The sequence below is a fragment of the Numida meleagris genome, chromosome 25, assembly GCF_002078875.1.
Source record: "Numida meleagris isolate 19003 breed g44 Domestic line chromosome 25, NumMel1.0, whole genome shotgun sequence".
NCBI classification, from domain to species: domain Eukaryota; kingdom Metazoa; phylum Chordata; class Aves; order Galliformes; family Numididae; genus Numida; species Numida meleagris.
Window position 1 is genome coordinate 958,143 of NC_034433.1, and position 12,514 is coordinate 970,656.

Sequence of the window (12,514 nt, forward strand, 5' to 3'; positions counted from 1 at the left end):
AGCCAGAAAGCAAAACCAAACCGAGGGTGATGAAGTTATCTTAGTATTTACAAGTATTCCTCACACTCGAGCATCCTCCAGAGGTGAAGGAGTGCCTTGCTTTGACTCATTTGGATGAAACAGAAGTAGGCACAGCACGGGGCCCTGAGACCAGTGTCCTGCTGTGCAGAACTGTCAGCAGCCCCACCACCAGCACACTGCTGCTATTTGGTGGTTTGCTGCCCATTCCCTGCAGGTATGGGCTGGGCCAATGTCACATTAACTCTGTGAGTTTCCAGCACACATCCCTAACGAGGTGACCCACAGAAGCACCCACTCCAGGCAGCATCACAGTCAACCTCCTTTTCACACTGACTGTTCCCTGTATGCTGCAGGAAGACAAACTGGCTCATGCTCAGGGCTGCTGGGTAGCACACGACCTTCAGCATGACTACTGCTAGCTCCAAGAGGATCCCTGCTCTAGGCTTTTTGTCTCCATTGACACAGCCATAGCACTCTTTGCAGATCACCTATTAAAACAGTTTAAGACTGTGCACCTGCATGTTAAAACTGTTTACTTGGTAGTATGGAGGAAGAACTGGCCCTTGGATGTTGTGATCCCATCACAGCGTTTCAGAATATGCCATCAAAAGACATCTCTGTTCCTTTGCCTTACAGTCCATGCACTGAATAATTCCCCTGAACCATCAATTACAACACACAATTAGCTCTCCTAAGCAAGAGTGTCACAGCACAGCCGTGGCAAATTGCCTTTCCACCCACTTCCCCCTCATTAAAGTCCTCCTCTCTTGCTAGATCTTTAATTAGCTTGTCATCAGCAGTTTGGCTTGGATTGAATGCTCTGCATTCTCCAAAATGAAACCATATAAGACAGATGGAACACCAAAAGCAGCAAGAGAGCAGGGTAAGATGACACTTAAAGCAACCAGTGCGTGTCTGTAACTTCAGGGGCAGCAAGAAGATTCCTGCTGGTTTGGACAAACTGGGGATGTCAAAAATGTAGATAAACTGAGACTCAGTAACTTCATTTTAGCAAACCTACTGTAGGACCAGCAGAAGGGAGAGGTGAATCCAGCAAAACCAGCAAGTAATAGAACTATTTATTGTGCCGAAAGAGAAGAGCTCAGTCATGGTCAACCTACCAGTTCAGCACGGGGCAGTTGCACGAGAGAAACTTCATTCACAGCTGGCCCCATTTCCTTGCTTTTGCTAATTCAGAAGGCAAAACTTGGCCTCAGATCACCTCTTCCCTGAGTTCCGCAGCCGGGCTGTGCTCCCCTGTCTGCCACCCACTGAGCTCAGCAGATGCTCGATGGCGCCGCTGCAAAACACTGAGTTAATTTGTGGAAGGAGGGGAGGGCAGCCCATCAATTACACACCTGTTGTCAATCAGAAGCCAAGGCTTAAGTCAGCCTGCTGCAGATATTCTCCCCTTGCACCTCGGTGACCTTTTCAATCATACTTTAGGAGGGAGTCTGCTCCCATTAAGCGCTACTTGATCCTCTGCTAATGCAGCAGTTATGAAAGGAGCACAGTGCTTGTCAATAGGATAAACACCTTTGCAGGGGGAGGAGGCTGCAGAGAAAGGGCACATACCTGCTCCCCCCCCCCCCGCTTCCTCAGGGCTCTTCCCCTTCCATCTGTGCAACACCACTGCTACAGCAATGCATTTACACAGGGAAAGCTGAGCTGAGTTAGGCTGGAGCACTAACCACTGCCTGCATCTGCTGTCTCTGTGAGCCCAGCTGCTGGCTCCTAGGATTGCACAGAAAGAAGAAACTGATGAGACAGAGCATCAGACAAGTGTTCCACTCCAAGGCAGCAATTCAGAATCAATACTGGCTGTACACTGTCCCTTTCAAGACTGGATCACATCGTGTCATTTAACATCTGTAATGATAGTTCCTACAGCAACCATACGCTGTCCGCACACATTTGAAAGCCCAGTTGAACTTCCAGCTTTATCACACTCAGTGTGAACAGAAGAACTGGAAGCAATAATGGAAACACCCTCCACAGGTTTTAAATCGTGGCTGAGTTGGCTTTCCCTCAGCTCGTCCTGCGTGTGGAGGAAAGGCAAACGATACTGCTCTGGGAGATCAGACTGCTAACAAAACATCAAGGGAGAGATGTTATCTTAGCCCTCAGGAGAAGCTTCCTGGCGTTGACTGCTATCTAGGTGGTGATAACTGGGTATAATTTATTCAGGCAGAAATCCCTCCTTCCATTCTAACAATGTTTTGTTTGCTCTGTACTGAATGACAGGCCCACCAGTGTCCTGGAAATGACAACCCAACACATGTGCAGAGTTCCTAGTACTGGGCAATGACAACAAGGCTTCATCAGCTCCAATAAATATCCCTGCCTCATAGTGACGGTCCATCATACTTCACATGTCTCACTTTCCCAGCTGCCATCATTTGAAATCTATAAATAGGGCCAACTGGGAAAGAAACAGGGGATCTACACTGTCACCCAGTAGAAACCTGCTATGCTGGGGCAGACCCTTGGAGGGAGCTAGCTGTAGGAAGACAACACATCACTAGGAAGCCAAGGCCTGGCCCTGCGAGGCTGGGGCAGCCTGGAGATCACTCATCAGTCCAGAGCCCTCTCTGTAGCAGACTGGCATTTCTCCATCTGTCCCACCTCATCTGAACTCCAACACCTCCAGCAAGCTCCCACACAGACCCAGCATCATACACCTTGCCCCACAGGCCCTTCACCACCTTCACAGCTCTCCTCTGAATGCTTTCTAAGAACTTTACAACCTCCTTAAATTGTGGCACCCAAGTGTCCGTGGTTTGCAAATCCCAGCAGTGCAGCTCACTCATGTGCCCACAGCACCTCCCCCCAAGACTTTCATTACTCCTACAGTGGAGAGGCTGAATGTTGCTCTGCATTACACACTTTTTCACAGATCCCAGAAGAGCCATTGAGGAAAATATGTTTTTTTTTAATGACCATTTGTTAAATATAGATGGAAACTCAGAACGATCTAAAACAGGCCTCAGTGGTGGTGTCACATTAGCACAGGCCTCTCCTCTCAAAAAACACTAGCTTGGAACCTTCTCTTTAAAAATCCTTGACCAAAGAGAAAGCAGCCACAGCAGTAGTGCAGGGCTGCCTCTTTGCCCAGGTGTAATGCCATGGAAAGCACAGCAGTGACAGTAGAGCAGCAAGGTCCTAGACTGCAGCAAGTGAGGATTTGCTCAAATGCAACAGCAGTGGGCACAGAAATAAAGAACAGAAGCTGCTTACCTTCAGAAGGCCTCAGGTATGCAGAGATCTCCAGGAAGATCCCTCTGCCTCCACTGCCAACCCTTAAATGAGGATGGGGAAGGGGTGGATCCTGGCTCCATGTCACTCAGGTACATTGCATGCACCTGAGCTCCCCTGGGCTGGCCCTGCCTTCTCACCAGGTGCTCAATCACTGCTTCAAGCTGTGTCGAAGCATTTCCACTACACCAGGCCCTTTTGTCCTCCCTTCCAAGCAGAAGAGGCACTCCATGGCTCCTTGACATCTACTGAATAACCTGCTTTCCAGTCTGTCAGCAACATTATCCCCTCCTGTCCTGCTGAGACTGGCATAAGGAATTGTCCTGCTCAGTGGCTGCAGTTGGACATGGAAAGGTGAAACATAAGAGAAATAATATCCACAGCAGCAAACAAGGCTAACCCAAAAGGTGTAGAGGAAGCAGGACTCCAGAGAGAGAGGAATGCTGGGGGAGGAGCAGCATGGAGCCCTTTTGACAAAGCTCCAGGACCATTTAAAAAAATAATTTCTTGGGCCCTTTTTAAAAGTCTATTTTTAATACAACCTACATACAGGAGGAGAGCAATGCCTGCCACGTTGGTGTCTTATTACCTCCCAAATTAGCAACAAAAATATTAATGTAGACAGGATGGAATATTTTCTAGCAAAAGTGTCACTGGGCTTATGGGGAGCAAGTCTAACCTGAAAGAGTCACGTACAAGGAAATCCCACACCCCAGGCAATCCCTCACAGATAGGAGTCCCCCAGAAGAGCAGCTGGAGGCACAACAGTTTGGGTTAACTTCAGCACAGCTGGGCTGACTGGCCATGACATAATGTGACTGTAACATGTCCCTACAACTGATCATAAATACAGGTAGCCCACTACAGCTGATAACAAACTGCTGTCTCTACAGTTTGTTAGATCTGTCCATCAGCTCCTCCTAATTTAGTATCATCTGCAAGCTTACTTAGTATTCACTCAACTTCTGCATGCACAACATCTTTAACAACACTGAACTGGCCCGAAAATGGAGCCCTGCAGTCCCACTAGTGCCTGCCTGCTAGCTTGATGTACCCCATTTACTACAACCCTTTGAGCCCAACTCAGCCAATTGTTCACCCACCTGTTATGTATTTGCCTGGCTGTACACCAGACACTTCACCTGAAAGGATATCATGAGAAACTGCATCAAAAGCTTGGCTGAAACCAAGAAGATTACATCTACTGGCTTCCCTTGGACAAGGAGGTAGGTAACCTTGTCATAAAAGAAAATTGAGTTAGTTAAACAAGACTTTCCCCCCATGAAAGTGTGTTGGCTGTGACCAACATCAGGCATCAGAGAAAAGAGCACCACCTGCAGTGTTTTTTCCAGAGCTTCACTTCTATCCTCTGCCAAGACAAGAGGGAACTTGCAGGGAAGCCTGCACAGTGCAGTGATGGGTGCAGAGCAGAGGATCACTGGATGCTGCAGTTGCTCCATCCTCTAGGTGTGATCTATCACACTTAGCCTGATTTCGTTCATTCCCCTCTTTCCCCACATCACACACAATAGTGGGAGGATAGCAAGGAAGTTGTCGCTGACTGCTCACAGATACCTTTACACCCAAATGCTTTCCCACCTAGGGACAGAGGCAGCCTATGAAGTGGTTAAACACAACTAAGGAGAAGCACGAGTCCAAATTCAGGACACAAACCAGACCAGGGTTGCTCTCCCCTTGCTGTGCCAAAGAAACTCTGCTGCTGATGCTACAGGTCTCCTCACTGTCACACTTCAAGGTGCAAGCAAGCACTTGCTCAGCAGCTGCGAGCCACGAGACCAGTACCAAATTCCACGGTCCATGTTTATCCTTTCATGGCTGTTACAGGAATGGCTGCTCCCCATGCCCATCCCATGGGAAGCCCTTCACAACGCCAGCCAGTCTGTGCATGACTGAAGGACACACACTGACACTGTATCTCCTGGGCTATCAGGAGTCCTGCATGCTGGGAAAGCCACATCTTCTGACAACCCCTACGCACAGACCAGCTGCTCCTGCCTGTGACTGACAATATTTGTTCATTAACAGATGCTCAGAAGTCCAAGAGGTTCCTACATATGGTTTTAAGGTCATCGGGACTTTCACACTGAGATCTTAGGATGCATTCACATGAAGTTCTTGTGACCCTCACAAGGATTTCTTCACTCATCCTCACAGAAGCCCCGGAGCACTACTGTGTACTATTTGATTGAGAAAATGAGGCATGTCACCAAAATCCACTGTCTCAGAGTTGCAAGGGAGCTAACAGCAAAAAGAAAATGAATTGCTACTCCTCAGTCTAACAAGCCTTCCAGAGACAGAAAGAGAGCTCAAGGAAGCTGGCTCAGTGCCCAAACACTTGCATCCTCTTTTGTCAGTTGATAATAACGACAGCATTTTGAGAGCAAATTTCATTTTGTGCTTAACAGAAAGACCCAATAATTCTACTGAAGATGAAGTGTCTTCTCTCTGAATTACAGGATGCTTTGTGTTATAGGAGGATGCATCTCCAGGATACTTACAAGCCAGTCTGTTTGTTTACAACCTAAATTAAATTGCCCTTTAGATATCTAGCACCTGATGTGATCCCATCTTTGTCCCGGAAAAAGGTTTGCAGCACAGTCACTAACACCCGTTTCCAGAAAGAACAAGGACAAGCTGTTACAGTGTCCTCAGCTGCAGGTCATGTTAGCAAAAATGCCACCTGTCCCTCCAAAGCCAGCACCACAAATGACAGTAACAACTAATTACATCAGTAAGGAGAGAGCTTAGCACACTGAAGGCCGTGTCTGATACATTTCCCTTCTTTGACGTGTTTGTGTTGCTCTAATTCTCTCCCTCCATGCCACAGAATCTGTTCAGCCTCTGTTCCCAGGATACTGCCTAGAAAGCTCCTCTGAGGCCCCTCTCTCACTTGTCTGCTGCCCACAAAGTGAGAGGCAGACATTGGGAATTAACAGCCCCACAAAATCATTGTTAAGCCTGCATTCTTCTTCCATTTACAGTGAAGTCTCTTGCCAGAGCACTGTGTAAGTCACAGATCTCTGCAGGCCGGTTTCAGTGCCTAACATCAACCCAAATTACTCAGAATTCCAAGCAAGACCTCTAAGGGGTCAGGACCCACGATTGTCCTGCATTCAACATACTGAAAAATTCAGGAAACACAACTACATCTGGTGGACCTGTATAGTCCTTACTCTTAAGTGCTGAACAAGGCTGGAACTCAGAAGATAACTGAGCCCACTGTATCTGAGCTACCTGGGACAGACACAAAGGCTGCAAGGAGAAAGTCAGCAAGGAAGGGAAACAAAAACAATCTCCTGGATGTGTTGTGTGATCCCTCCCATCACTACAAAGAATCTCTCTCCCCTACACCACAGAATACAAGTTCATGCACGAGCAGGAAACCAGCCTTCAGGGAAAGGGACGTGAAACTTTCAAACCCATTATGTTTTTGGCAGACTTGCCTTCAATGTACTCACCTGAAAAACGGATCCCTGCATTCAGTGTCTCAGCTGCCTCGGTCATTTCTTTACTCACTCCAGGAGGACTGCCCAGCATCTTGTCACTAGGTGAAGCTGTGTCCTTCAAGCATCTATCCAGCTTACTCCAGTCACACATGAAGCACTGATATACATAGTAATGCTGCAGAAGAACAAAGAAGAACAGATTACTGTGACAACAGAGATGTCAGAGCAGATAAAAATACCTCCTTACCAGTTATGCTGAGCAAGCTGGTAACATAAAAGCCCCGTGGTCATCTGGCCTTTAAACCTGTAAAAACTCAGCAATTTCACAACATTGGTAGCATCCCACAGCCAGGCCCGAGGTTGTGCTCAGAAGCAAGAGCAGCAAGTTAGCACCACAGCAGCTCTTCCGCTTGGCAGCACTGGAGTAGGAGGAAGGAATTAGAAGTCCCTGTGCACCTAATAGCCAGGATTATTCTCAGAGAACATTTCCTTGGGTCAGCCCAGCTGAAGCAGGCCATGACCCGGTAACAGATTCCAGCTGAGTGTGTGGGGAATGCAGTGTGCCAGGGCAGTATCTTACACTTGGCAGTAGTTGGGTGAGAAAACACACTTAAATCAGGAATTCCCATACCTGGGTGCATTGTGGAACTGACAGTCTCCACAATCTTTATGTTCTACAAACCCTAAAACAGTCTCAACTTACACATGAAAACCTCCTCCTGTGTATCACATAACACCAGAGAGGCATTCCCTCTGATTTACACACACTTCCAGTTGAATACATCCCACCGTGGTCTCCTGATTCCCATTTTCAAACAGCAAACCCCAGAGAGCCACATGGCTCAGAGGGCCCCGTCCTCCCCAACCCCAGCAGCAGGCCGCAAAGCCAGGTCCCCAGAACATTCCCTTCACAGACAAGGCCACGGCTCTGGGAAGCAGAACACAAGGGTGTTCAGAAGAACGCAAGGCTCTGAGGGCAGCGCAATGAAGGCCGGAGGCTTCTAACCCAGCACACTGCCTGCTGACCCGCAGCCTCCGAGCCTAGAGGATGCTAAACGTAACTTATAACTCTAAAACAGCCCAACTCAAGTCGCTACTGCCCTGCAGCGACGGAGGCTTCCCTCTTCGGCTCAGTCCCTTCGCTGCGAAGCAAGAATGCCGCGAACAAGCTCGCACCGCGCCGCACCCCCCTCACACTGAGGAGCAGCAGCGAGGCGCGGCCCTTCTCACCAGAACCCGGCGGGCAGCCTTGCTTTCTGATTGGCCGCGCGCCCTGCTTGTCACGCTGCAACCAATGGGCGCTCAGGGCCGGGGCGGGGCTTGCAGGGGCGCCGGCGTCGCGCGGCAGGTAGGGCCGGGGGCGGCGGTGCTGGGCGGCGTGGGGCGCGGGCGGGAGCGGGCCTGGTCGAGGCCTTCCCGGGGCCGCTGCGCCTCACGGAGCGCTAGGCTGCACCCGGGGCCGCAGCCTGGATGAAGGGAGCGGAGGCATCCCTGGAGGACGGCCCAGGGCTGCGCTGTGAGGAGAGGGGAGGGGGCGGGTCGGACGTGATGTTCGTAATCCGTCAAACCTAACGGGAGCTTTGGAGAACTGAAATAAGCTGAAGCAAACGGCGGCGCATCTGAACGGCCGCGGGGTCCTGTGAGCTGACAGGACACAAGTAGCGGGAGCGAGCCGTGATTAACGCGCGTCACGTGGAGGTGGTTAATGAGGGTGTCCGCTGCCTTTCCCTGCGTGAAGCGGGGCCGAAGCGGCTCTGCACAGCCCGCCCGCAGCGCGCCGTGTCACCGGGCACGGCGGCGTTGTGGATGTGAGCGCAGGTCCTGGCAGCTAACAGCAGCTCCCTGTGCTGTCTGCAGCGAGAACTCACGTTGCTTTGGATTTCTGCAAGTGCAGTTCTCGACAACGGCTTTATCTGTGCCACTGTAGCAAAATCAGCAGCAGCAGCACGCCTGCTGTGGGCACTGCGATGCTAAGTGTGGCACGAGGAGTTACGGGTGGTTTCAGGAGTCCCATGGTAGGAATTGGAGAATATATATATATTTTCTTTTTGCAGAGCTCTGTGAGTTTGGGAGCACGGCTCCGCGCGGGGGAAGCTCTTAGGATAGGGATGTTTTGGGATCTGTGAGCCGTGTTTCCCGGAGCTTCTGGTTGGCGTGCACCTTGATATGGGCAGAAATTTCCACTTCCTGGGTAAATAGAGTTAGGAGGAAGATTCTCCATCCTGTATGGGAATTTCTGTTTCCTCAGGCTTCCACAATGTTTGCCCAGTGCACCTGGAAGCGTGCAAGCTCCGTGCTGCTGATCGCGCTGCTGAGCTGCATCCTTTCTCCTCCAGCACAGGCTGGCAAGGTGAGTGAACAGCTTTGGACACTCAGTGTAGCACAGCAGACACAAAAGTGGCAGAGAAACGACTGCTTTTCTACAGGAATTTGCAAAGGTAAGGAGTGATGCAGCAGGTCAGTGCATACGTGCATATCTATAATATGAAGAGCTGTGAGCGTATGTGACAGTGGCCCCTGCCCTGCCTTCGGTTGTGGTTTCCCATTTGTGTTCTGAAATACGTTTGAAGAGTACCTGGATCTCTGGAGAGGAGACGTTTTTAAACTTCAAAGTTATGGATGTGAAAGAAGAGGAGGGGAAATAAGAGGCACGGCGTGAAGTCATCTCATTCTTAGAGAATGTTCTGCTCCCACAGCCCTAGGTGGGGAGGGCAGCAGAGCTGTACCCGTGCGTTGACTCACTAATGCTCTCTCCTCGTGCTTCTGCAGAGCTCAGAGGACATCCGCTGCAAGTGCATCTGTCCCCCGTACCGGAACATCAGCGGGCACATCTACAACAAGAATGTGTCACAGAAGGACTGGTGAGTTGCCTGTTGAAGCCTGAGGGGTTGATCTGTGGAAGCCAGCTCTCTGGGACTAATTTGGTGCCTGTGAATGTGTAGAGAAGGCTGTTTCTGTAGGGCCTGCTCGGCCCAGGTGAGGGGAATTTTTTGAACAGAAATTTAGGAATCTGGGAAATATGATTTCTTAGGCCACGCCTCTCAGCAGATGCAGGTTATGCCCTCCAGTCCCTTTCACCTGGACTGTATCCCTGCAGACGGTGCTGCACCGTTCCACAGAGCACTGGTTTTTCCTTGTCCTGTTGCTGATTTTGGTTTCTTTGCATTGCAGCAACTGCCTGCATGTTGTGGAGCCCATGCCAGTGCCCGGGAATGATGTGGAGGCATACTGTCTGCTGTGTGAGTGCAAGTATGAGGAGCGCAGCACCACCACCATCAAGGTAACGTTGGGTCAGCTCCCTGTGGCACCATGCCATCCCAGGGCACAGCTTGATGGGGTGGGTTCCTGGAGCAGAGCCCAGACAGGGAAGACAAAGCTAGCACAGCTAGCACACAGTGGTAGTACCAGGGCACCGTGCTGGAGTCAGGAGAGCTCTTGGCACTGAGGAGGTGGCACCATGGGAGCCCAGTCTCCTTGCTGAGATTGTGCCAGTTTCTCAGGCTGGGGACCCGTCCTGTTGGTCTCCTTTCACGTGCAGCACAAGTCTTCAATTGACACTGCAGAGAACACCATCCTTCCTGCAAGAAGTGCAAGAGACTTCCTAGTGAGGAAGAGCACTTCCCCAATGAGGGAAGAGATCAGACATCAGAGGTATCTGTGAAGGGAGCTTCCTGGCCTCCGTGGTACATCTTATCTCTCCTGATGATCCCCTCCCGCTGTGCCGTGCTTAACTGCAGGTCATCATCATCATTTATTTGTCCGTGGTGGGGGCACTGCTGCTTTACATGGCTTTCCTTGTGCTGGTGGACCCTCTGATCCGGAAGCCAGATGCTTACACACAGCCCCTGCACAATGAGGAGGAGAACGAGGTAAGGCTGTGCAGATGGGTGGCTGCTATTGTGGTGGGGACAGGGCAGTGGGGACAGAAGAGAGTGGCTGGCAGGGAAGCAGTGTGACCTCCTGCTCACTCCCTCTGTGTTTGGGCTGAGCGTGCCTTGCTTTGACCTTGTTCACTGTTTCTTTCCACTCCAGGACGCTCGCTCCTTGGCTGCAGCCCCAACCCCGTCAGGAGCCAGAGCCAACACGGTGCTGGAGAGGGTGGAGGGAGCCCAGCAGCGCTGGAAGCGCCAGGTGCAGGAGCAGAGGAAGACAGTTTTTGACCGCCACAAGATGCTGAGCTAGAGGAGCAGCGACGCAGCACCACTTCCCAAGACAGCGGGTAGCTCAGCAGGTAGAGACAGACAGCAAGTCATCCTTCAGGACAGCCGTGGTGTTGGCCTGAAAGCTCTAATCCTCTAGGCTTTACCCTTCTGTAGAGAGGGGCAGGCCCAAGTGCCTGTCCCTGGTTTTTGTCCCCTTGCCCTGTACTTCTCAGCCCATAGGCTTGGCTGAGACCTGCACTGACTGCTGGCCCCTGGCTGCTTGTCAATGATACACAGCACGGCCCTCCCAGTGCGTGGGTTACTGGGGGCTGCAGCTCCAGGGCGCTGTGCCACCGGCGTGATGCCACAGGCACTGCTTGCTGGGGCTGAAGTCTCCATCAGCCCTGTGCTAGGGAGCCTTGGTGTGGAGTTTAGTGTTGCTGGGATAAAAATAATGGGATAATTTTTGTAGGATAAATTATATGGTGCTGCTCCAGGAGGAAGAAGCCACCTTCTTCTCCAGTTTGCACTGATGTTAATTGGGAGTTCCAAAGCATGAGACACATGCACTGCATGTGGGATCCCTGCCGCTGGTCAGCTGCTGCTTGCACTTACTCTGGTGTAACCTGAGTGGATTTCCACGTTATTCAGTGGAGTTTCTTCAGATTTACACCAGCATAACAGAGACTGCAGTTTGTTTCTGTGCAGGAGAGCTGCACAGAACTGATGAGTACATTAACAAGTAAAAGAACACCAGGTATGCTGATTTACATTTCTGTCTCTGTTTACCTCCTTTAGCAGCGGATAAAAATACACGAGGGAGAAAGCTTTTGGTTTGTAACCGTGTTTGTAACCCTTGACATTCACACAGTGCATGAAAGGCACTGTGTCCAAGAGAAGTGGGGCAGTGGCTTTACTGGAGCACACCTTATCTCTAAATTGGAGAGAGATGGATTTGAAGGCTGAGCTGTTCAGTGGATAAAGATCTTTCTTTTTTTGGAGTTGGAACTAGATGATCTTTAAGGTCTCTTCTAACCCAAGTCTGTGTGGTTCTGTGGTCTGGGACTCGTATCCCTAGGAAGGTCACCTTTGTGCTCCTCAAAACTCACGAGACCTGTGAGTGTGCTTTGGCTGGTGGAGGAAAACAAGGTGATTCTGCAGTGTGCATCCCACTGAGAACACTTACAACGGCAGGAAGGGGCTGGAGTTTACCATGTAGCATCTCTATTAAATGCAGACAAAGACCTACTACGTGGCTGACTTTTTTCAGGGTGAAGCCACGTCCCTGCAGGCCGGGGCCCACAGCGCTGAGTGGCAGGTGGGTTGCTGCAGGGCCTGGAGCTGAGCTGCAGTTACAGCTCTCAGGTGCTGGGCAGGGCAACAGGGCTGGGCATGGGGAGCTCATGGCACTGATTTGCACCTGCCTCCAGGAGAGCTGGGCTTAAAACACAGCACAGCAGAGCAGAAGTGCTCAGCCCACAGCTAGTGACAAACTGCGCTGGGCTGTCCCACGGAAAGGCTGAGCAGATCAGAATTCCTTTATGCTGGTTGAAAACTGAAGCAATTGCTGCTAAAAGCCTGACTGGGAGAGGCACCAGTCCCTGCCAATGCATCAGTGCCTGCCCAGCT

The 12,514-nt window shown here is 50.8% G+C and overlaps 2 protein-coding genes across 23 annotated transcripts in view; one reads left to right on the forward strand and one right to left on the reverse strand.

Annotated features, from left to right (window-relative positions):
* IGFN1 (immunoglobulin-like and fibronectin type III domain containing 1) overlaps positions 1-8,066 on the reverse strand; it is a 48,363-nt gene extending 40,297 nt beyond the window's left edge. For 8 of the 20 annotated variants that reach the window (XM_021377062.1, XM_021377045.1, XM_021377058.1 and 5 more), the window contains exon 1: positions 6,756-7,964. The gene's annotated coding sequence lies outside the window, so the exon portion shown is untranslated. The other 12 variants (XM_021377064.1, XM_021377065.1, XM_021377063.1 and 9 more) reach the window with 7 other exon arrangements.
* TMEM9 (transmembrane protein 9) lies at positions 7,998-12,133 on the forward strand. Of its 3 annotated transcripts, XM_021377076.1 has the most exons (7): positions 7,998-8,091; positions 8,992-9,093; positions 9,513-9,604; positions 9,915-10,023; positions 10,481-10,612; positions 10,776-10,974; positions 11,358-12,133. In XM_021377076.1, the coding sequence occupies exons 1-6, from the start codon at positions 8,038-8,040 to the stop codon at positions 10,923-10,925; spliced, it is 639 nt and encodes a 212-aa protein (XP_021232751.1). In that variant the 5' UTR covers positions 7,998-8,037; the 3' UTR covers positions 10,926-10,974; positions 11,358-12,133. The 3 variants fall into 3 exon arrangements, with proteins under 3 accessions (XP_021232751.1, XP_021232750.1, XP_021232753.1); XM_021377075.1 differs by having other exon boundaries at positions 10,776-12,133; XM_021377078.1 differs by lacking the exon at positions 7,998-8,091 and adding an exon at positions 8,101-8,259 and having other exon boundaries at positions 10,776-12,133.

Coding starts and splice junctions, on each gene's coding strand:
- TMEM9 (XM_021377075.1), top strand. CDS start 8,038: ATGGGCGCTCAGGGCCGGGGCGGGGCTTGCAGGGGCGCCGGCGTCGCG. Junction 10,024..10,480: donor GCAGCACCACCACCATCAAG/GTAACGTTGGGT, acceptor GCTTAACTGCAG/GTCATCATCATCATTTATTT. Junction 10,613..10,775: donor ACAATGAGGAGGAGAACGAG/GTAAGGCTGTGC, acceptor TTTCCACTCCAG/GACGCTCGCTCCTTGGCTGC.